The sequence below is a fragment of the Impatiens glandulifera genome, chromosome 6 (assembly GCF_907164915.1).
Source record: "Impatiens glandulifera chromosome 6, dImpGla2.1, whole genome shotgun sequence".
Classification (NCBI taxonomy): domain Eukaryota; kingdom Viridiplantae; phylum Streptophyta; class Magnoliopsida; order Ericales; family Balsaminaceae; genus Impatiens; species Impatiens glandulifera.
Genome location: NC_061867.1, coordinates 9,110,068 through 9,136,180, shown reverse-complemented (window position 1 = coordinate 9,136,180; position 26,113 = coordinate 9,110,068). Strand labels below are relative to the sequence as shown.

The window sequence follows — 26,113 nt, the reverse complement described above, 5'->3', positions numbered from 1 at the left end:
TTGTTGACATGGTGATTTATTTGTGTCTTATTATAACACCTGTCACACTTAATGTTGGGTCAGCTCATTTGGCAGCTGGGCCTAACAAATTAATAAAACCCATTAGGGCATATTTAATTAAGGAAAAAAAAAACACAGCAGTTTTTGGGTTGATTTTTCTCTCTCTCTCTTCCAGCAGTTCTTCCTCCATTGAAACAGCAATTCCTCCATTGAAGCAGCAGGTTCTTCTTCTGATTTCCTTTATCTCTTCTCCATTTGGTTAACCATCTTTAGTGATGATGATAATGTATGTGAATGACAAGTTAGGATGAGGTCAATTGATAACTTTTGTTAGATTACCTCTAGGCTTGTATTGAACTACATTGTATACCCATTTGATATAGTGGATGATTTAAGTGGCCGAAGTGTCCCGTGGTTTTTACCTAATTTGGGTTTTCCACATAAAATCTTGGTGTCCTGCTCTCTGTTTCTTTGATTGTTTGATGCTCAATTGTTTTGGCTACCTATTTGATTACACAAAAGAGAAAAAGAATTGTTAGGCCTTGTTGTAGCTTGTTTATTTCTGAATTGCTAAACAGGTGCTATTATTCGATTTCTCCAACAAGTGGTATCAGAGCTGAATTCGTTTGGTGGTGATTTTTGTATAATTCAAATGGAAGAATCGTTGAGCAGTAATGGAACGATGATCAAACTCACAGCTACCAATTACACAATCTGGAAGTCACGGATGGAGGACTTATTGTGTAATTATGATTATGAAGACACTATTTTGGGTGATAAAGTCAAACCAGAGGCTATGACAGATGGAGATTGGAAGAAGCTGAACAGAAAGGCAGTTGGTAAAATCAGGCAATGGGTTGACAACAGTGTGTATCAGCATGTGGCTACTGAAGTTAATGCTTATAAGGTGTGGACTATTTTGAGTGAGCTGTATGAGAAGAACAACACTCAAAACAGAGCATTTCTATTTAGGAAGCTTTGCTCGTTGAAATATCAAGATGGGTCTTCTATGTCTGAGCATCTAAATGCTTTTCAGGGGATTCTAAATGAGTTGGCTGCGATAGGAATGAAATTTGATGATGAGCTTCATGCTATGTGTTTGATTAATTCTCTGCCTGATAGTTGGGAAACACTTGTGGTTTCAATTACCAATTCTGTTCCACAAGGTAAGCTCACTTTGAAAATGATGAAAGAGAGCGTGCTGAATGAAGAGGCTAGAAGAAAAGAACAGGGCTTCTCGACTCCAAGTCATGTGTTCGTGACTGAGAAAAGAGGTAGAAGTAAAAGTAAAACTCCAAAGAATCGCAGTGGCAGTTCAGACAGGTCACGGGAAACATCCAACTCGAGAAAAGAGATTACATGTTATCATTGTGGCAAGCCAGGACACAAGAAGTATCAGTGCAGATCTTTGAAGCGGGAACAAAAGGAGAATAAGCAAGATGGAAGTAGTAAGGTTGCAGATGTGGGTGGTAACGACATCTATATTGTTTACGACAATGATAGTATCAACCTTGTTTCTCAAGATACACAATGGGTGGTAGACTCAGGTGCTTCTTATCATGTCACCCATCGTTGTGATATATTTGCTTCTTACACTAGTGGACAGTTTGGTTCAGTGACGTTGGAAAACCATGTTACGTGTAAGATTGTTGGAAAAGGAGATGTCTGTTTGGATACTAACACTTCGTGCAAGCTACTTTTGAAGAATGTTCGACATGTTCCTGATATTCGGATGAATTTGATCTCTACTGATATTCTTGATGATGAGGTCTATCATAGTTACTTTGGTGAATGAAAATGGAAACTCACTAAGGGATCTTTGGTGATAGCTAAAGGAAAGAAGGTCGGTTCTCTTTATGTGACAGAGACTAAGTCTTACGGTGGAGAAGCAAATGCAGTTAATGATTGTTCATCACAGCTTTGGCATAAGAGACTTGGTCACTTAAGTCAGAATGGCATGCGAGTTCTCTCCAAGACAATCGATCTCCAGGGCTTAAAGTCCACAGATTTGAAGACATGCACAGATTGCTTAGTTGGTAAGCAACATAGAGTTTCCTTCAAAAGTTTCTCTCCATCTAGGAAGCCCAATATCCTAGATATGGTTCACACAGACATATGTTTTATGGATTCCTTTACTTTAGGTGATGCTCATTATTACATCACTTTTATCGATGATTGCTCAAGGAGGGTGTGGGCATATTGCTTGAAGACTAAGGATCAAGCATTGGATTACTTCAAGTTGTTTCATGATGAAGTGGAGAGAGAAACTGGGAAGAAGTTGAAATGTGTTCGTTCGGACAATGGTGGCGAATACAGAGGACCATTTGTGGAATACTGTAAAAGTCATGGGATCAATCTTATGAAGACTGTGCCAAAAACACCTCAACAGAATGGAGTTGCAGAGAGGATGAACAGGTCTATCAATGAGAGAATTTTGTGTATGTTGTCTCATGCTAACCTGCCAAAATCCTTTTGGGGAGAAGCAATGAAGACATCGGTTGATCTGATAAACCTTTCACCCTCAACTCCTTTAGATGGCGACGTTCCAGAAAGAGTTTGGAGAGGTAAAGACGTTTCTTATGATCACTTGAGAGTTTTTGGTTGTAAAGTGTTTGTTCATGTTCCTCGATATGAGAGAGCTAAGCTTGATAGCAAGACGAGACAGTGTATCTTTATTGGGTATGGTCATGGAGAATTTGGGTACCGATGTTGGGATCCGGTTAACAAGAAACTCATTAGAAGTAGAGATGTGGTATTCTTTGAAGATCAGACCATTGAAGACTTTGAGAAAAAGGAAAAGCCGAAGTCTACAGAGAATGAATTGCCTGACAATGGTAGGATTCGTACACCACAATCACAACCCAATGATGTGGAGAATGCCCAAGTTGAGGTTGATGAGACTCCTTTAGTTGATGCTGAGCCAACAGAGAAAGCTGAACAAGATGATGATAGTTCTCTAGAGCCACTTGATGATCAGTATATTAGAAGATCTAGTAGGCAGAGACAACCTTCTAGTAGGTATCCTCCCAATGAGTATGTGATGTTGACTGACGGGGGAGAACCAAAAACCTATCAAGAAGCATTGTCTCATGAAAACAAGAACAAGTGGTCGGTGGCAATGCAAGAAGAGATAAATTCCTTGCAAAAGAACGAAACTTATGACTTGGTGAAACTTCCAAATGGAAAGAAGACTTTGAAGAACAAGTGGGTATTCAAGTTGAAGCACCAAGAGAATAGCTCACAACCTCGATACAAAGCAAGACTGGTTGTGAAGGGCTTTGGACAGAAAAAAGGGATTGATTTTGAAGAGATCTTCTCACCGGTTGTGAAGAGGTCATCCATCAGAGTTGTGTTAGCATTGGCTGCTAGTCAAGATTTGGAAATTGAACAACTGGATGTGAAGACTGCATTTCTCCATGGTGACTTGGAGGAAGAGATCTATATGGAACAACCTGAGGGTTTCAAAGTTAAAAGTAAAGAAGATCTTGTCTGCAGGTTGAGGAAAAGCTTGTATGGGCTCAAACAAGCGCCTAGACAATGGTACAGGAAATTTGACTCCTTCATGGAAGTAAATGGGTACAGTAAGACTACTTCTGATCATTGTGTTTTCATCAAGAGATACGGTGTTGATGATTATGTTATTCTTCTGCTCTATGTTGATGATATGCTGATTGTTGGACAAGATATTGCGAAAATTGAGAAGCTTAAAAGGGATTTGAACAAGTCTTTTGCAATGAAAGATTTGGGTTCAGTGAAGCAGATCCTAGGTATGGAAATCACAAGAGACAGAAAGAACAGAACACTTTGGCTATCACAAGAGAAGTACATTGAGAAGGTACTTGAGAGGTTTGCAATGAAAAATGCAAAACCGGTTTCAGTTCCACTTGCAGGTTATTTCAAGTTAAGTTCTAAACAATGTCCTACAAGTGAGAAAGAGAAAGATGAAATGAAGAATGTACCTTATGCCTCTGCAGTTGGTAGTCTTATGTATGCCATGGTATGTACAAGACCGGACATAGCACACGCAGTTGGTGTTGTTAGTCGGTATCTCTCTAACCCGGGAGAAGAACATTGGTTGGCTGTTAAGTGGATTCTCAGATATCTTCGAGGCTCTTCGAAAGCACGTTTATGCTTCGGAAGTGATACTCCTATTTTGGAAGGTTTTACAGATTCTGATATGGCAGGTGATGTTGATTCAAGAAAATCTGTATCAGGTTTTTTGGTTACCTTTGCAGGCGGTGCTGTTTCGTGGCAATCAAGGTTACAAAAGTGTGTTGCTTTGTCTACTACAGAAGCTGAGTATATTGCAGCTACCGAGGCATGTAAAGAGGTGTTATGGATGAAGAAGTTTCTACAAGAGTTGGGCCAAAAGCAAGAGAAGTTTACTTTGTTTTGCGACAGTCAAAGTGCCATTCATCTCTCAAAGAATTCAGCTTTTCATTCGAGATCCAAACACATCGACGTGAGATATCATTGGATACGTGATGTGCTTGAGGCAAAAGAGCTAAACTTGGAGAAGATTCATACAAGTGAGAATGGTGCCGATATGTTTACGAAATCCTTGCCTAAGGACAAGTTTGAAGATTGTCGGGAGAGAGCGGGTTTATTGGAGCCCGCGAAGTTGCGATGACGGGGGAGATTTGTTGGGTCAGCTCATTTGGCAGCTGGGCCTAACAAATTAATAAAGCCCATTAGGGCATATTTAATTAAGGAAAAAAAACACAGCAGTTTTTGGGTTGATTTTTCTCTCTCTCTCTCTTCCACCAGTTCTTCCTCCATTGAAGCAGCAATTCCTCCATTGAAGCAGCAGGTTCTTCTTCTGATTTCCTTTATCTCTTCTCCATTTGGTTAGCCATATTTAGTGATGATGATAATGTATGTGAATGACAAGTTAGGATGAGGTCAATTGATAACTTTTGTTAGATTACCTCTAGGCTTGTATTGAACTACATTGTATACCCATTTGATATAGTGGATGATTTAAGTGGCCGAAGTGTCCCGTGGTTTTTACCTAATTTGGGTTTTCCACGTAAAATCTTGGTGTCCTGTTCTCTGTTTCTGTGATTGTTTGATGCTCAATTGTTTTGGCTGCCTATTTGATTACACAAAAGAGAAAAAGAATTGTTAGGCCTTGTTGTAGCTTGTTTATTTCTGAATTGCTAAACAAGTGCTATTATTCGATTTCTCCAACACTTAAAAATACATTAATAAAATAATAAAACTCTACAAGTTAATTTAAGCATCAGATCAACATAAAATAAAAAAGGCATAAAATAAATAATATTGAACTTATTACCACCAACAACATATTAGGTTCGTGAAATCATGTTAATAAGAAGAAAATAGAGGAATGTGAGAGCAAGATGTTAATATGAATATATAATTTTATATCTCCATAATGACCTTATATTTGAAAGAGGCATGACTTCTCAAGCTGAACCAATTATATAAGTTGTTTTCTTGATCTTTAAAAACTCTAGAGTAAACGTAAAAATAAATTTTTAGAAAACTTGCACGACTCAACTGATAGGGCAAACATAATAAGAAATAAATATTTTATGAAAACTTGTTTTTCCTTCTATTTTATGAAGCTTCACGGTGGAAAACACAAATGGTTCTACCGGGAAATTTGCAGTTAAATGCTCAATCACTTAGTGAAGGACCTTATTTGTTAAAAGAAATTTTCGAATTATATATAATGTTTTGGATATCAACCTCAACTTAATCTTATGTCTAGTAATACAATCACAATATTTATTTAGTTTGGTATAGTATCCTAACTTTTAGAATATTGACTCTTAAGTCACGCAAATATTTTAGATGTGTGATTGGTTATTAGATCATAATTCATTGTAAATATTTTTAATACTAAAATAAATTAAGTAAATTGAAAATACTTTTTTTTGTAAAATATTTTTAATACTAAATTTATTGTGAAGTCAACTATTAATAATATTATGTCAGTATAAAATTTTGAATAAGTGAACAATAATTTATGAAGATAAGTTGAATTGATAATTTGAATTTTAAATAATAAAAAAAAATAACTATAACATGAAACTATGGTACACCAACTACTAAAAGTATTTGAACAAATTAAAATAAAAATAAAAAGCATTATAAATATAAGAAAGTGATATTAACTTTTTTATTTTTAAGCTTATTTATAAAGAAGACCAGCATAACAATTTTCTTTCATAATTAATCTTTTGTTAGATTATGATATTTTAAATGAAAATCATATATACAGTATTACCTTTTAATAGCCAGTCTAATTAGTCCATTTTTATAATACTAATTATAATGATACACATCCCTTAGAAAATAGAAAAGTACAATAAAATAGTAAAAGAATAATAATAACGGTGAAGATCAAGTATATTACGACCACTTTTATGAGATGGAACCCATAGCTAGAAGATAAACATTCAGAATCGGTGGAAAGACACTATACATATCTTCATCTTAAGAATTTGTTTTATTTATCAAAACATCTAAATCTTTTTTAACCTAACAATAGACCATGCATCTAAGAATCTCCTATTATTAAAGAAAAAACAATTAGGAGTTTTAAATTGATTTCATTAAAGATCTTTATTAGCTCATTAATTCCTTTTATTTTGGCAGTTTCTAGTTTGTAGAAGATGTTGCCAGAGGAGTTTTAAGAATATGAAGCTAACCTGATGATGCATAATTTAAAACACCTTATTAGATCGCAATTAAAAATTTAGAAACTTAACTTAATTAGTCTCATTTTCAAAATTTATTTATACTTAAAGGCTTAATGCGGGGTTAAACAACACAAATCAAGATTTGAGGGTTTGAGTCTGAATTCAGAATTTGTGTTGTTATTGGAGGAGGTGAATTGCATCCATAAAACAATTTAGAGAATGGTTGCCTTTTGGGTACATATATAGTTTACTATTGCATACTAAAAATAATATGTGTAATTTTGAATTAAAATGAACTCTGGCTAGCAATGACAACTCACTTTAGAGTTATAAACAATTTCAAAATCTATAATTCATCTTAGATTTCACATTAATATATCTTATGTCTTCTCCATACTTTTTTCTTTTTCTTTTCATTTCAATTTCTATTATTATTAAGACTGACAGATTATGAATTTTTCAGAAATTTGAAATTGTTCTTGACTATAAATGGTGTTTCCTGCACAAATAAGTTGAACATTAGGTTAGATTTGAATGTATATATAATATTGAAAAGAAAAGTGCAAGAATTGAAGACTATGTATGATAACTGAAATTTCAGAAAGGCAAACACATTTCATAACACTTAATATATGTTTCAGGATCTAGATCGTGACCTTTTATATCATTATCTTTCGAATCATTAACTAAAATATCGCAATAGATTCTCTATCCATTTACCCAAATAATTTACTTTTTACACATTTTCTGATCAACAAAGATCTAATTATATATGCATCAAATTAAATATGTAAATAAAATTAAAAGTGCAAAGAAAATTAGATCAAATCCTATTATACAATAGTTGGCTTATTCGTAGTTTGACGCATGAACAATAACTTCCCCACTTTCTACCAGCAGAAGAAGATTCCTGATGCAAAAGATTATATAACATATGTTATATTGTGAATATGACAATTATATAATGGATTGGAAAGTGGAAACCAGATGGAAGTTAAAATTATCTTTTTTGGTTTAAAAATAAAATCACAGAAACAGAGCTCTACATACCAATTTGGTTATATAACATATGTTATACTGTGAATATGACCATTATATAATGGATTGGTTTAAAAATAAAATCATAGAAACAGGGCTCTACATACCAATTTGGTTATATATATGGGCCAGTATGCTCTGCTCTTGGTGTTTGTTTTCCAATAGATTAACTATTTACTCTGAACTTCAAGTAAATAAGAATTACCTTAACGTGCCTCCTTGTTGAGTCTTCTACTCGTTTAGGTTATCACTGTATATGTATGTCAAGAAATTAATTACAAGTCATTAAATAGTTAATAATAGATGCAATTAATATTTGTATACGGTACCTTCTAATTGAATCTTCTAATGAATTCTATTCCTCCTCCAAAATAATATCTATTTATATCGAAGTTCTCAAGATCAAGTCTGGTTCAAAGGGAACGCAGGAGTGCGCTAACATCGTCCGCTTCTTCTGCTTCTTCTGAAGACACCAACTTAGGACATTCTCTAATATTCAAACTCTATAGTGAATTATTATTATTAATATTGAGGTTTCCAACAAATTCCTCAACTGATATCATCAACTCCGGACAATCCATAATAGTCAATTCCGTTAGAGAGTTGAAGAAGTGTTTGTTCTGGCAGCCACTAATCTTTGATATCTCTTTCATTCCCTCATCAAACAAACTCCTTAACTTCTTGCACTGCCAAATAGTCAGATATTGAAGAGATTGGAAAGTTGAGCATACTCCTCCTCCTAATTGTGCTTCATTATTATTATTATTATTATTATTATTATTATTATTATTATTATTATTGTCCGCAAGGGTTGACGACGATGATGAGGATGCTTTACCAGCTCCAAATAAAACACTTCTTTCGTTCATATAATGTAGTTCGAGATGAATGAGAGCACACAGATTTGAGATGCTATATAACAACTCATCCGAACATTCACCTTCAACTCTTACATGTTTGAGTGATTTGAGATGCGGTGGCAAGGCCCCTAGCTTTGGACAATCATGTATCACCAACCTGGATAGATTAGGGAATGCTCCGGCACTAGGAATAGTAGGAGACACCAATTCCCTCAAATTATTCATCCTCCAAATCTCCAAATACTCTAACAAAGGGAATAGTACTATCATTTCATTGTCAACGCTGCTACTAGCAATCGTATTCACATTGTTCACCCATTTAAGGGGATTCACACCTTTGTAACCACTCATTTTCAATTTCTTCAGCCTTGCAGTTGAAACCTCTAGAGCTTCACCAATTTTCTCATCTCTAATTCTCGTGCTCTCATAATCATCATCTTCATAGATAGTTCTCCATTCCAACTCCAATCGATTGATACTCGACATTTTAGCCATACTTATCCCTCTTTCTATAGATACGTCATTAACACTTCCAAGGTTCTTAATTTTCAAAGATCCGCCGATATCCAATTCTTTTAATTCATCTAGTTGGCCATCTCTCTCCTTATTGCTTATCACAAACAAGTTTAACGTCTTCAGATGTTTCAATTGCCCCATCCCTCTAGGCATATATTTTAATCTATTACAATCCTACAAATAAAGATGTCGTAGGCTAATGAGATCTTTTGTATTTCTGGGCAAACTTTCAAGCATAATACACCTATTGAGTTTCAAAGTCTGTAAGTTCAAAAGATCACATATACTATCAGGCAATATTATCACGTAACTATAGGAAATATCTAAGTATCTCAGATGTTTTAGATGTCCCATATAATGATCTCCATTAACTTTAATACAGCTTAGTTCAAGGACACGTAAAGCCGAAAGTTCCTTTAAAGCCGAAAGTTCCTTCAAGACACTCAAACAAATCTTCTCTGTGACATTTCCTTTAACATCTCTGCCATTGAGGATTAGTGATTGCAACCCTCCAATTTTCTTAAGAGAACGAAGTGATGTTTTGACAAATTCATTAACCCTTACCGTTAGATGACGTATATCTCGTTTTAAACCATCACTTGAGTTATTAACATCCAAAGTATAACATTCATCTTTCATAACAGATTCGGAAAGATCATGCATAAGATCGTGCATCTTACATATTTCATTTCCAGATTGATCGAATTTCTCGTCTTGAAAAAAGGATCTCCGACACAACTCATTCCAAATTGTATTCCCAATATCTTCCACTTCTTGGTTTTTAACTGTAGGAATTAAACCATGGGCCATCCACAATTGGATTAATCTCACCTTTTCAATTTCAGCATCCTTGGGAAATATAGCACAAAACACAAAACATCTTCTCAAATGATAAGGGAGATCATAATAACTCAATCTTAGAATAGACAAAATTAAATTTTCATTTTGTGAAATCTCCCGTATCTCACTGTCTCTTATTCTGCGCCATTCCTTTTCGTCACAATTGAATCGCAATTGGCTTCCCAAGACATTGGTAACTAAGGGAACACCCATACATTTTCTACTTATTTCTTTACCAATATTAATAAAGTTTGGAAGTTTTGGTTCTGCGCATTCTTCGAATAATAACCAACAATTATCTTGAGAGAGAGAGGATAATTCAAAAGGTTGAATTGTTCCCATGATTTCTGCCACATTTCCTTTACGTGTCGTTGTAAGGACAAAAGCACCATTTGATCCACAATCCAAAATAGATCTCAACCTCCTCCATGCCTCAACCTCTTCATTCCAAACATCATCCAATACAAGCAAATATCTTTTCCGCTCAATTTTTCTTTAACTTTTCTCTGCAATTCTTCTGAGCGTGCTTCCGCCTTTTCTTCATCTATTATCTCTCATTTAAAATAACTCAATAATTTACAACAAACTCTCACATTAAATATTTTTTAAATAAATTCTAAACCTTAAACCCTAAACTCTAAATTCTAAACCTTAAACTCTAACCCTAAATCCTAAATACTAAATTCTAAATCCTAAACCCTAATTAATATCACTAATTAGTTGAATTATGAATTTATATTTTTTATATTTATTTTATTTTTATGACTTTTCAATTCCTTTATTTATCAAATATTTTTTATTTATTTTTTATGTCCTCTTTTTTCTTTTTTTTATTATTTTATAGGATAGAAATTATTTAATAAAAGGAGAGAGAAAATAATTTATAATAGGAGAGAGAAAATAATTAATAATAGGAGAGAGAATATTCTACCTGTCAACCAGCATCGCTGGATCATTCGCTTTCTCAAGTCGCACTCTCTATCATTTTTCATTAAATAATTTTTCTATTATATAATTCCAACGACTGGCTAGTCTACCTTGCGGACAGGGTGAAATTAAAAAAAAAAAATTGTGAAAAAATATTAATAAGTCAATAGAAAAATTAATAAAAAAAAGAAAAAGAGCCATAAAGAATAAATAAAAAAATATTTGATAAATAAATGAATTGAAAAATCATAAAAATAAAATAAAATAGATAAATTCATAATTCAACTAGGTTTAGAATTTAAGGTTTAAGATTTGGGGTTTAGAGTTTAGAGTTTATTTAAACATATTATTAAAATATTTAATGTGAGAGTTTGTGGTAAATTATTGAGTTATTTTAACGTTAAATTGAGAGAATAAATATCAAATAAATGAGTAAAATAATAATAGTGAGAATAGAGATAAATGGGATAAATTAATTTTTAGAAATAGAGAGAAATTATTTAATAAGAGGAGAGAGAAATTAATTAATAAAAGGAGCGTGTCTTAATTATTATTATATTTTTATTTATTAATTCCATGTCAGCCACAGAGACCATCTCGCTCTCCCAATCGCTGTCTCCCAGTAGTAGAGATATGTATTCTTCCTCTATATTATTGTTAACAGGTCAAATACTTATTTTACCTTTTATTAGGAATTTAAGGGGAAATTTGATGAAATGGCCCCCATAACAGGGGAAATTCCAAAAAGGGCCCCCGCCTACTAAAGTTGGCAAAAAGGGCCCTTTTGCCCTGCGAAATGTCGGAAATACCCCTTCGGCGCCATTTCTTACGCTCAAAGACGCGAATTACCAATCACGCGATTCATCTAAATCGCGTGAGTTAATCACCGCGATTTAGATGAAACGCGTGATTCGTAATTCGCGTTTTTAAATGTACGCGATTTACCATGCACGCGATTTAATCTAAATCGCGGTGATGAACTCACGCGATTTAGATTAAATCGCGTGCATGGTAAATCGCGTCTTTAGTCTTATATATAATTTTCACGCCCTAATTTTAAACAAAACCTCCCCGATTCTCCCTCCCACTCCGACTGCGGCCGACTTTCCATTCCCACATCCATCAAGATCATCGTTCCTCAACATCAGCGTTCCTCAACATCATTGTTCCTCAACATCATCGTTCCTCAACATCTTCGAGATCCTTCCAACATCATCGTTCTTCAACATCATCAGGTCAATTTAGGGCTTAGGGTTTAGACTTAGGTTTTGATGTATATTTACCGTTTATATTCATGGATATGGATGTATTTAGGGTTAAAGGATTGGTTTTGATGTATATTATGCCGTTTCCTATGTATATCGAAGTATTTAGGTTTAGGGTTAGGTTTTGATGTATATTTACCGTTTATATTCATGGATATTGGTGTATTTAGGGGTAAAGGTTTGGTTTTGATGTATATTATGCCGTTTCCTATGTATATCGAAGTATTTGGGTTTAGGGTTAGGTTTCGATGTATATTCTGCCATTTATATGGATGTATTTAGGTTTAGGGTTTGGTTTTGATGTATATTATGCTGTTTATAATGGATATTGATGTATTTAGGTTTAGGGTTAGGTTTTGATGTATATTTTGCCATTTATATTGATAGATATTATAGTATTTATGTTTAGGGTTAGGTTTCGATGTATATTCTGCCATTCATATTCATGGATATTGTTGTATTTAGGGTTTAAGGTTTGGTTTTCCTATATATACTGATTGATTGTTGATTTTCAATTACATGAATATTGTATGGTTAGCTATTGATGTATATTCTGCTGTTTATAATGATGGATATTGTAGTATTTAGATCAGGAGCTGCCGTGTGGTTTTCTCAGTTCGTTCAACAAAATGGTATGTATTAAAATGGTTGTTAATAAAATTGTTTTCTCAGTTCGTTCAACTCTTTTTTTTTTTTATAATATGCAGGCAACAAACACTGTTATGACCTTATGTCCCAATCAATTATCACCTGAAAATAATGTATGTTCTATTCTCTCTACTATGTCCATATTAACTAGTTTTGTATGTAATAACCATTATATTATTGTTTTACACAGTTGTTGATAGTTGAATTTGCTCGCACTTTTGGTGCAAGGGTGTCTCCGAAGTGGAGAGAAGATGTAACTCATGTTATTGCTTACACTGATCCCAATGGTGCATGCGGCCGAACTCAAAAAGTATTGAAGGCAATTCTGAACGGGAAATGGGTCCTTACTATTGATTGTGAGTCTCTGTTAACAAGATTATTTTCATACATATGTCTGTTAAATTAGATTAAAAATTATTTTCATACACATTTGTTTAGGGATAAAATCATCATTGGAAACCGAAAACTGTGTTGATGAGGAACCTTATGAGGTTAAACATGATAATCATGGAGCCCAAGGTGGTCCTAGAAAAGGCAGACTTCTGTTGTTGAATAATGTGAGTTTGGTATTATTCCTCCTATCTGTACTTTTTCTTTTTTTGCATGATAACTGAAATTATCTTCTTTGTTGGTTTTTCAGCGTTCGAAACTGTTCGACGGTTACATTTTTATATTTGTAGGGAATTTCAACACACTTTACAAACAGGATCTCATTGAGTTAATAGTTGCTGGAGGTGGTACTATTAAAGAATCGGATAATCCAGATTATCCATTTGCTGAGCCAAGGGATGCGAAAACTATAATAGTATACTTCGAGATAGACAGCAGGTATCGATCAATTGAAAAGGATTTTGATGTTCTCCCCGACAATTGGCTTTTGAGACAGCGGCTGCTTTGTCAAGCATATTGGATGAACATGTTGTTCCTCATACAAAGTTGCTTCAATCTGTTGCTGCTTGTGATTTGCAGCATTTGCTTACTTAATTTGGAGTTGTTTAGACTTACTGTTCTTCTTCTATTTATGGCTTATTTATGATATTTATGATATTTATGGTTTATAACAATACTTAATTTGGATATTTATGATTTATGGTGGTTTATATTACTGAATATTCTTCTATTTATGCTTTATTACTTATGTTAACAATATCATAACTTATCCTCATAACTCACGCGTATTGTGTATAATCAAACAACAAGGAACAATGTTGTTATTCGCCACATAACTCAAACAACAAGGAACAATGTTGTTATTCACGCATATTCTCCACATAACTCAAACAACAAGGAACAAGGAACAATGTTGCTATTCACGTGTTTCATCTAAAACGCGTGAATAAACTCACGCGTTTTAGATGAAACGCGTGAATGCATTTCACATTAAAACGCGTGAGTTTATTCACGTGTTTTAGATGAAACACGTGAATGCATTTCACAATAAAACGCGTGAGTTTATTCACGTGTTTTAGATGAAACACGTGAATAACAATTCACGTCTTTCATCGTATATATTATTTTTGTGCCCTAATTTATAACAAAACCACGAATCCTTAATTTCCCCTTCTCTCTTCTCTCGCTTTCGCCACTCCGACTCGACCCTCCCCTGAAGAACTCGACCACGAGCAGCAGCAGCGGACGACTACGACGACACCACGATACCCTGAACAACCCGACCACGAGCAGCAGCAGCTTACCCACTACTCTTCGTTCTCAAAATGGGTATGTTTATGTAATATTTAAAATGCTATTCAAATAAAGTAAGGGTAATTTATGGATGATTGAAATGATTTGACTACGTAAACACTCTTAGTTATCATTACTAAGAGAGTAAGAGAGATGAAAGATTCAGATAGAAGAAATGAATTGAATTGAAAGGAAGAATAATATCTGAAATTGTTTATCATCAAACCCTAACCTGTACTTCTATGGCTTGTTTCTTATATATTGAACCTTGGCTTATTTATTAACAATGATGATAAATTTTGAACTTGATAGAGTATAAAGCTGGGTATATATATGGTTTTGGTATAAACAGTCTTTACTCAATCATATTTCTCTTTCAGTTAGTTCATTTACACTTAACAATTGTTATATGTTATTATTTGTTAGTACTGATAGACTTGATTTCATTAGAGTCTTGTAAGAAACAAAGTTTGTTCAATTTGAATACTTATTTGAAGATGTTATTTAGTTGGTGTCTATTTACTTGTATGTGTTGTACCCTTGACTAAATTCTCAATTTACCTATCATCATCCTATGGTTAACACAATAATTATAGCTTTAATATAATATAGAGAGGGTTTAGGATTAGGATTTGTTGTCTCTGTAGCTGCTACTTTCTTATTTAAAGTTGTTTTTGATAGACAAAATGATTATGTACAAAAGATATATTTTCTTAATTAACATAATATATTATTGTATTATCTTTCAGATTAAAATTTGGAGGCTTTTAAAATCCAAACTTAGAATAACTAAAAATGAACTTTATTTGATAGTAATTCTGTTATTTTTGTTGTGCTTAATTTATGGTAATGTTGTTGAACTGTTTTCAATTCTTGTGATGTTGTTGAACTGTTTTCAATTGCAGCTCAAGTACCTGTACTTCTTTACTTTGATGGAGAGTGGAAAACTACGGACGATCTTACTCATTTTTCTGCAAAGTCAAACAGCGGTATGATTGTTCCCCAAAATTCTACTTATGCCCAATTAGTTGATCAAATTTATTCTGCTACCGATGTTGACAAATCTAGATATGATTTATTGCTTCAAGCCAAGTATAATGCTCCTGGCATGATTGCCAAATTTTCTTATATAACTGATATAAAAAAAGATGTGGATGTGGAGTTCTTTTTACATGAAGCAGTTTCAGTCCACAACCGCACTCCATTGTGTGTATCCTTAGTAGAGAAGTCACTACCAACTCAAGAAAGTGTAGCTGTTCCAGAAATTGATGACCCCGACGTCTTCCCGATGCAGCGTGAGGTTTTCTTTGAAAATGACATTGAAGATGAACATTTGCGTCTGAATGTGGGGGATGATGCTGATGATGATTGGGTTCCTATTACCCAACCTAGTAGTTCTGATTGGGTTCCTAGTACCAATCCAAATCCAAGCGGTTCTTGGGTTCCTAGTACACAACAAAACAATGTTGTTGTTCGTACTCAACCAAGCTGCAGTGAATGGGTTGCTAGTAACATACCAAGTAGTGAAAATCCTTTACATGAGGCAGTAAGTACCGGAATCGGATTGGAAGTCAGTTCTTTGTTTGAGAATAAAAAAGAACTTCAGCTGAGGTTATATAAATATGCCATGACTAATCATTTTGAATTCAAAGTGTTGAAGTCAAAAAAAGAACTTTGGGTTGTGAAATGTTTGGATAAGAATTGCAAGTGGAGACTGCGTGCTGTCAGAGTAAATTCCTCGGAAATGTTTGAGATTCGTAAATTCGTAAAAGATCATACCTGTTCAATTGTGACGAGGCAAGAGAATCAAAGGCCAGCACCAGCATGGGTGTTTGGGGAATGCATGAAGAGCAAGTACATGGACCATCACCATGACCACATGCCCAAGAAAATAATGGAAGACATACAGACTACTTATGGAATAAAGTTGTCTTATAATAAGGCTTGGCGGTCTAGAGAAAAGGCCCTAATGGCGGTGCGAGGAACTGTAGAAGATTCTTACGGTAAATTGCCATCATACCTGTACATGTTGGAGAAGAACAATCCGGGTACCATAACAGACATCCAGACGGATGAGCACGGTCATTTCAGGTATATGTTCATGTCCTTAGGCTGCTCAATTAGGGGTTTCAAAAACTGTTGTCGTCCAGTATTGTGCGTCGATGCCAGTTTTCTTAAGCACAAGGTTGGAGGTCAGCTATTGGTGGCGATAGCATTAGATGCGAATGAACAACTCTATCCTGTTGCATTCGGCGTTGTTGATTCTGAAAATAACAACTCCTGGACTTATTTCATGCAAAAACTTAGAGATGCAATTGGATTGGTTGATGATCTCGTGTTTGTATCTGATAGACACCCAAGCATCGCCAATGCCTTGTGTGCTGTTTTTCCAGAAGCTGACCACGGTGCGTGCACATATCATATCAAGATGAATATTATGGCCAAATTCAAAACCGATCACTGCCACGCCGAGTTTGGTTTGGCTTCTCAAGCATACACAATCTTGAAGTTTAATCAGCATTTTGACAAGATCAATGCTAAGGACCCTCGTATTGCTATGTATTTGGCAGATATTGGGTTTGAGAGATGGAGTCGTGCATTTTTTCCGGGTAAACGATACAATCAAATGACAAGTAATTACGCTGAGAGCTTCAATAGTCAAAGTAGGGAAGCTAGAAAGTATCCCATATCAATCTTAGCTGATTATTTAAGATTCACATTACAAGATTGGTTTAACAGTCGAAGAGAAAAAGCTTCCAATCACAATGAACGTTTATCTTTTTATTATGAAAAGTTCTTACGTGATCAAGCTGAGAAGGCCAGATTATATAACGTTCATCCACTTAACCGTTTCGAGTTTTATGTCCATGACGGTGAATCTGATTATAAAGTTGACTTGAGAGGAATGAGTTGTAGTTGTAGGGTATTTGATGTATCTGGTCTTCCTTGCACTCATGCCCTGGCTGCTTCACGTACCCATAGATTGGATGCCTATGAGTTCTGCTCAAGGTTTACTTTAGATTATTTGCTATTGAATTTATCTAACTAACTTTATTTCTCACATGTTCAATTGTTATGTTTCAGGTATTACTCAAGTGAAATGTGGGTCAATGCTTACGCGGAAACAATATATCCAGTTTGTCATGAAGAGTATTGGGATATTCCAGAACATATCAAGCAACGAGTGTGCCTTAAACCACCTGTTAAGGTTAAGAAAGGGCGTCCTCAAACAAAGCGTAGGTCATCCCAAGGTGAAATTCGTAAGGTGCCGAGAAGATGTAGCTCATGTGGTGGTCAGGGTCACAACAGGGCAACATGCAAATCAGTAATGCTTGCACCCTCTACTGCAAGAGCTGCAAGAGCATCATCATCTCAGCCGCCATCATCTCAGCCACAAACATGAATATTGTCTGTGCAATTTTGAATATTGTATACTGATTATTGTTGTTGGTTTTAGAATATTGTATGGTGATTGATTGTTGTTGGTTTTCGAATATTGTATGGTGATTGAAATTTGTATACAGATATTTCCATACAGGTTGGCCATACAGTGAGTGACTCACGCATATATATTGCACAATGCTAATTCACGTGTATTGTAATGTAATTCACGTGTATAATTCACGTGTATTGTAATGTAATTCACGTGTATAATTCACGTGTATTGTAATGTAATTCACGTGTATTGTAATATTACAATACGCGTGAGTCATATTGTAATACACGTGAGTTATGAATCACGCGTAATACAATACACGTGAATTATATTACAACCACGTGAATTCCAGAACACAATACACGTAATACATGTGTTTATATAATTCACGTGAATTATATTACAATACACGTGAATTTTATGATACCTATTACAACCACGTTAAATATATAAACACGTGAATTCAGTGTTTACAAAACAATATACAACAATAATTCAGTGTTTACAAAACATGTTACAACAATAATTCAGTGTTTACAAAACAATATACAACAATAATTCAGTGTTTACAACTTCATGGCTCTAAAATCTGGTGGTACAACCTGACTGCCCACTTTTCTCTATATACTTGCATATTCTTTGATATGCAATTTTCTAGACCAAGTTTAGCAGTCAGGTACTCTAAATACATTAATACAAAAACGCCACAGTCCCCACTCCATTCTGCTTTTGGTACTTCAGGGTGTGGGATTCTATGAAATCTAAAAGTTTCATTTATCATGCTAGGATACCTGGCCATTTCAACTTCAGACATTGCTTTATGAAGGAAGGGCGGCAACATCTCACAAATGGCTTTCATGTATTTTCCTAATTCTTCATCATTGAAAATTGTCTGATCGCAATCATAAACATCAATTCTCCATTCTTGCAATCGAATAACACACAGTACCCAGTGTAGGTTGTTGAGGTTAAGGGGGAAGTAAATAACATCAACACTGCTCCAACCGGGCATATGTTTATCTTCTCTACCCCAGTGGTAGTGGTAAAAGACGTCAGAGAAAGTATGGCCTTCTGGTTTTTCTGGATCAACCGAGTCAGCAACAAATTCGTCATAGTATGAAGTAACCAAAGGGCCAAACTGGCAATCTAAGATGGTGAAATCCTCCGGGTACGACTTAGGGTAGGCGACTGCTCTTGCTCTTAGCAGACAAATTGCTGCATTCATCTCCACATCAGTTAGCCACTTATTTAACCTCAGAATTGTAGTGAAGAACTTAAGGTCTCCAGCACCATCAGGGAGTTGAACGTCTTTAAATGTAGCCCCTTTCGCAAATTCTTTCCTGAACTCTTTCCTCAGTTGCTCATTACAAGTCGACATAGGATCCACAACAATCGTCTTCTTTCTTGGCCGAGGGACGACATAGGGACTAAGTACAGCTTTCGACGCCGTCCTCTTTCTCTTAAATAGGATGTGGGATGCATCTTCCAGTACCACCACATCCTCATCTATCCGCTTGTCCTCCTTCTTCTCTACCTTCTTCTGTACAACGAAATGATCGTCCACCTTCTTCTGCACCACCCTCCTACCCCTCTGCACCCCCTTCCTACCCCTCTGCACCCCCTTCCTACCCCTCTGCACCCCCTTCCTACCCCTCTTCACAACGAAATCATCGTCCACCTACAAAGAAATCATTGAATTAGGCAACAAAAGTCTTCAATTAGTCCAAATGCAAGAATTGCATACCTCATCTTCATTATCCTCCACCCTCTGCACCACCCTCCTACCCCTCTGCACCCCCTTCCTACCCCTCTTCACAACGAAATCCTCTTCCACCTCCTCTTCCACCTTCTCTTCAACCTTCTCTTCAACATCATCTTCATTATCTTCCACCTGCTTCTCCACCTGCTTCTCCACCTGCTCCTCCACCTGCTCCTCCACCTTCTCCTCCAAATTCCCAACATTCTCCATTTCCTACAAAAACCAGAAAAGCCCTTCAATTAGTCCAAAGGCAAGAAATAGGTAAAGTGCGCGAATTGCACCAAATGCATGAAATGCATACCTCAGTATTGTGTTCCCCATCTTCAACTGTCTTCTCCATTTCCAACAAAAGCCCATCCTACAAAAACCAGAAAAGCCATTCAATTAGTCCAAAGGCAAGAAATAGGTAAAGTGCGCGAATTGCACCAAATGCATGAAATGCATACCTCAGTATTGTGTTCCCCATCTTCAACTGTCTTCTCCATTTCCAACAAAAGCCCATCCTACAAAAACCAGAAAAGCCCTTCAATTAGTCCAAAGGCAAGAAATAGGTAAAGTGCGCGAATTGCACCAAATGCATGAAATGCATACCTCAGTATTGTGTTCCCCATCTTCAACTGTCTTCTCCATTTCCAACAAAAGCCCATCCTACAAAAACCAGAAAAGCCCTTCAATTAGTCCAAAGGCAAGAAATAGGCAAAGTGCGCGAATTGCACCAAATGCATGAAATGCATACCTCAGTATTGTGTTCCCCATCTTCAACTGTCTTCTCCATTTCTAACAAAAGCCCATCCTACAAAAACCAGAAAAGCCATTCAATTAGTCCAAAGGCAAGAAATAGGCAAAGTGCGCGAATTGCACCAAATGCATGAAATGCATACCTCGAAATTTTTTTGCCCATCTTCAACTGTCTTCTCCTCCAAATTCCCAACATTCTCCATCTCCAACAACGGCCCATCCTACAAAAACATGAAAAACGCTTCAATTAGTCCAAATGCAAGAAATATGAAAAGTGCGCGAATTGCACCAAATGGAAGAAATGCATACCTCGAAATTTTCTTCCACATCTTCAACTGTCTGCTCTTCATTTTCATTGTCCTCCCCCTCCCCAACAGTGTTCTTCTCCAAGAGACCAACAATGTCTTTTTCCTGTCCATCCTACAATAAACAGAAAAGCCCTTCAATTAGTCCAAATGAAAGAATTAGGAAAAGTGCGCGAATTGCACCAAATGCAAGAAATGCATACCTCGAAATTTTTTTCACCATCTTCAACTGTCTGCTCTTCATTGCCATTGTCCTCCCCCTCCCCAACAGTGGTTTTCTCCAAGAGACCAACAATGTCTTTTTCCTGTCCATCCTACAATAAACAGAAAAGCCCTTCAATTAGTCCAAATGCAAGAATTAGGAAAAGTGCGCGAATTGCACCAAATGCAAGAAATGCATACCTCAGTATTTTTAACACCATCTTCAACTGTCTTCTCTTCATTTTCATTGTCCTCCTCAACAATTTTTTTCTCCACAAGCCCAACATTGTCTTCCTCCTGTCCATCCTACAATAAACAGAAAAGCCTTCAATAAGTCGAAATGCAAGAAATGCACCAATTATACAAATGCAAGGAAATGCAAGAAATACATACCTCAACTTCATTATCCTCCACAAGCCCAACATTGTCTTTCTCCAAAATCAGCACATCATTGTCTTCCTCTTGTCCATCCTACAATAAACAGAAAAGCCTTCAATTAGTCGAAATGCAAGAAATGCACCAATTATCCAAATTCAAGGAAATACAAGAAATACATACCTCAACTTCATTCTCCTCCACAAGCACAGCATTGTCTTTCTCCAAAATCACCACATCATTGTCCTCAGTGTTCACCACATCATTCTCCCCTTGCTGTAGTTGCTTTAACATCCGTTTAATGAGAATTATGTCATCTCTCATTTCGGTTTTGATGAGCCTTATTTCATTTCTCATTTCAGTTTTGAAGAGAGTCAGTTCCTTTCTCATTACAGTTTTGAATTCATTTAGCTCCTTCGAAAGTTGATCCAATCTACATCTATCGTGGGGAGTTGTTGCTGTTGGAGTTGGGGGAGAGGATTCTTCGTCTTCGTCTTCTTCTTCTTCTTCGTCTTTTCTACTCGTGGCGCTCTCGACTGAATAAGAGCTGCTGGTGCTGGTGCTGGGGGTAGGGTTGCGGGTTCTTCTTCTTGTGGAAGGTTTGGCTTTGGCTGGAGTAATTTGTCTTTTCTTCCTCATGACAGTTTTTTTATGAGGAACTCCATCGTCAATATCTCCAAATTTCCTCTTTCTGCAGTCAAGATCAAAAAAGACATCATAAACATTACCTCCCATATCTTCAAAGTCATCCCCAGCATATAAGATCTTCTCTTCTTCAGACAATTCCATTTGCTTAACAATCGTGCCTTGCAGGGCAGTTTGAAGATCAGAGGCAGTGCTCTTCCTCTTTGATTTGTACTGTATTATTCTTGGGCAGACAGGCTCTTCAGTTTGAAGCGTCGTTTTAATTGCAAGATTGGGGACAAAAGTTTGGATCACCTCATAAGTCCACACTTGTAAGGCTAGTGCGAACCCATATACGGTATAAGAAACATCGACATCTTTTTCTTTGTCTTTGTTCTTCTTCTTCCCCGAGGCGGCATCCTTCTTCTGCAGATACAGCTTCCTGTAGCGATCAAGGTCTCTGGTCAAACCCTTCATGGTTGCTCTAAAGGCCACCTTTCCCCATGGAAAATTGAGGAAGGTGTCGATGTCATCGACCATGCTGAAGAGTTTCATATTTATTATCCTCCTCGGGTCAAGGGCAAAGAGATAATGGGAAACAAGGTATACCAGCCCCAATTTCCATGCATCTTCCCTATCAGAGCAGGACAGGAATTTTGAATGAAGGTCTGCTATTCTAATAAGTGGAATACGTTTAAAATATTTAAGAACCAAAGTTGGAGATTCTTCAACCTGGTTGAAAATTGTTTGCTCAGTAGGGAATCTCCCAAAATTGAGACCTGTAACCAATGCAAACTCCCTCATCCCGAAGCACAGCTCTTCTCCATTCACAAGGAACTTCATCTCCATAGAATTTGAGCTGGACTTCCTGAGGAGCATGTGGTGTATAATCATTCCTGAGAAACGCAGTAACGGGTGCCCTTTGAATAAGAATCTGAATTGGGTTTCCTCTACCCTTTCAGTTAGATTCATCTTGGCAAACTTGGCAGCAATATTTCCCATATTGGTTTTCCAGGATACCCTCCCAGCAAACTCGGGTATTGTAGTGGACTCCATCTACAAAACAAGGAAGAAGATGGGATCACCATGATAATTAGCAAAACAAAATAAGTATTTAATTAAATAGTAAGACCAACAACAAAAATGGAACAGAATAAATCATGACAGAAAATAGTTTGGTCCAGTTCAATCATAGCATCTAGTGTATAGATGCACATATATATTCCCGAGTCATCCACTCATCAAAAAGGATTTTACAATCAATGTATTCAATATAAGAACACTCATCTAGATGCAGCCTCCAATTAAACATATTAACACTTGATCAACTTTTAGAAATGCATTCAATCAAGGTAAAAGTGAAAGATATATTTGCTTCCTATAGCAAGTGCAATATGGTCCAAGAAAGTGAACATACAGTGTGGATCATTTATGGCTTTTGATTCAGCACGGCAAATTAGGAGCACGTGTTGACTAAATTTCTTAATATAACATCGAAACCTGTCTCATTGGCATTCTAATAAGGTGCAGTAAAGCAGCAAAAGTTAAACCCTAACCCTAAATACCATTTCTTCACAAGCACATAACAAACACGAAACCTGTCTCATTGGCATTCTATTAAGGTGCAGTAAAGCAGCAAAAGTTAAACCCTAACCCTAAATACCATTTCTTCACAAGCACATAACAAAAACGGAAATGTCATTTCTTAAACGAGAAATGAATGAATAAGCGTGAAATGCATGCATGCAGAATAAGAACACTGATACAATACTCGTCATATACCCTAAAAGCATTTACACACATAAACGAAACCAGAACCAAACCCTAAACCCTAAATACATCAATATAAATCAATATAAACGGAATAATACACATCAACACCTAACCCTAACTATTAAGCCCTAAACTCACCAGAATATGTCAAAAAGACGGTGGAAAGACGATGATGTCGAATAGACGGTGGAAAGTCGAAGATGTTGGACGAGGAACGATGTTGAGGAACGATGATCTTGATCGATGTTGAAGGAAGTCGGCAGTTGAGAAGACGTGGTTTTGGAAGTCGGAGTGGGAGGGAGAATCGGGGTGGTTTTGTTTTAAATTAGGGCCGAAAAATTATATATACGACTAAAGACGCGATTTACCATGGACGCGATTTAATCTGAATCGCGTGAGTTCATCACCGCGATTCAGATTAAATCGCGTCCATGGTAAATCGCGTACATTTAAAAACGTGAATTACCAATCACGCGTTTCATCTAAATCGCGGTGATGAACTCACGCGATTTAGATGAATCGCGTGATTGGTAATTCGCGTCTTTGAGCGTAAGAAATGGCGCCGAAGGGGTATTTCCGACATTTCGCGGGGCAAAAGGGCCCTTTTTGCCAACTTTAGTAGGCGGGGGCCCTTTTTGGAATTTCCCCTATTATGGGGGCCATTTCATCCAATTTCCCAATTTAAGAGACACCTCCTCGATGACCTTTCAAATTTAATTAGGTGCACAGTGGACCATACAAATACTTATTTTATATACAAGTTTTGACATTTCAACTTATATGTAAAATTAATTAGGTGCACAGTGGACATCCTACCGAACATTAATTGAAATTAATCACATACAAAATGCACCACAATTTTCTTTCCGTGTGGACCATACAAATAATACACTTTTTTTTTTTTTTAATTTCTGAAAATGAATGATTGAGAATCTTAAGATAGTAAAGTTACTTTAATATTCTCTATTCTCTATAAGTTAATATTAGTCTATAATTTTATTTCATACCAAATCTCAATAATTTATAATGCAAAAAACAGTCTCAATTTCATTATAATGAAGAGAAATAACCAAGTTACAATTTCATTATTCATTTAAATAAATAAAAAAAAAAGTCTATATCAAAAAACTACATTTATGTTTAGTTCTATTTGTCCACTAAACTTGTGTAATTGCCTCAAATAACTTATTTTCACAAAGAAAATTTTTACAATCATATATTATTTTTTGAAAATGATCAATTTAATAAAAATCGTTTAAGCACAAACAATAAAAGCATGACAAGAAAATTTCACATTCATATATTAAATTAATCTTTTATTAATTGTTTCATTATTTTACCTTGATAGTATCTAACCAAATAAAAATTATAGCTTATATAACAATAAATGAATATAAGTGACTAGTAAGAACTAAGAATGTTACATTTTTTAGCGACTTACAACGTCATGCTAATATGTAGTGAATTGTGGGCATCAAATTGCAATGGATTTAGGGACCTAATTTTCAAATAGTATGATTAGTCATTTCACAACTGATTTTAACAATTGCAAATAGAACTAGTACGAATTTTACAACTTTTCTTTATAACCATATATTTTCTTTTTTGTATAAAATGGTCCGGGTGTAAAACTATTTCGAACCAATTAATTTATGGGCATAAGTTTATGTGCTCTAACCAGAGTCTTCTCTCATCCTCTTTCATTTTTATTTTACTCTAGCTCTCTTATTCTTTATGTAAGAAAAATATTTTCTAATTCACAATAAAGTTTGAAGAGCCAGTTTAGAAATGTAGTAAAAAAAATAATTATATTTAGTTTACCCTGCATTCAATGTAAAACACTCTTTGTAGAAAAAATAAATTGCATTGTATAAAGTATTTGAAATCTTAGACAAATATTAGTCTTAAATCAAACCTCTCTAACCCACAATAAGACTTGAAGGGTCTAATTTATAAATACAAAAATAAAATTTAGGAACTTATATAATAAAAAATACTTATTTCAAACCATTTTCTCTCCATTCAATGCAACGACATGTGGTGTGGACTAAAAAAATAACAACTCTTTATAGAAAAATTAAATTGCAATATATAAAGTGTTTGTCCGAGATAAATATTAGTCTAAATCAAAGTTTTCTAATTCTCAATAAGTTTTGAAGATATAACTAAATATAAAAATAAAGTTTAGGGACTTGGATTATAAAAAATCATTAATGGCACTTTCCTCAATTTAATACAACCACAAGCACATGCCGTGTGTGTGGACCAAGAATGGACAACAATTAGACCACTTTTTTAATATTGAACTCTCTGCCTAATATTAATTATAATGATACATATCCTCTAAAAATAGAATAACAATAAAATAGTAAAAGAATAATAATGGTGAAGGGGTCTTTTGAAGGCATTTGCTATGTATTCTGGTAGGTAATTGGCTGGACAGAATGACAATAA

The 26,113-nt window shown here is 35.5% G+C and overlaps 1 protein-coding gene across 1 annotated transcript; it reads right to left on the bottom strand.

Annotated features, from left to right (window-relative positions):
• Positions 1 to 9,259: 9,259 nt before the first annotated feature.
• LOC124943099 (putative disease resistance protein RGA3) lies at positions 9,260 to 19,262 on the bottom strand. The gene is made up of 2 exons (XM_047483658.1): positions 18,914 to 19,262; positions 9,260 to 10,365 (listed from the first exon to the last, which is right to left on the bottom strand). The coding sequence occupies exons 1-2, from the start codon at positions 19,260 to 19,262 to the stop codon at positions 9,260 to 9,262; spliced, it is 1,455 nt and encodes a 484-aa protein (XP_047339614.1).
• Positions 19,263 to 26,113: the final 6,851 nt, after the last annotated feature.

What these genes read in the sequence shown, in the direction of transcription:
- LOC124943099 (XM_047483658.1), bottom strand. Translation starts at nt 19,262, where the DNA reads ATGTCGACTTGTAATGAGCAACTGAGGAAAGAGTTCAGGAAAGAATTT. An exon ending in CTTTTACCACTACCACTGGG is followed by an intron (nt 10,366 to 18,913) that starts GTAGAGAAGATA and finishes TTTGGAATGAAG; the next exon opens with AGGTTGAGGCATGGAGGAGG.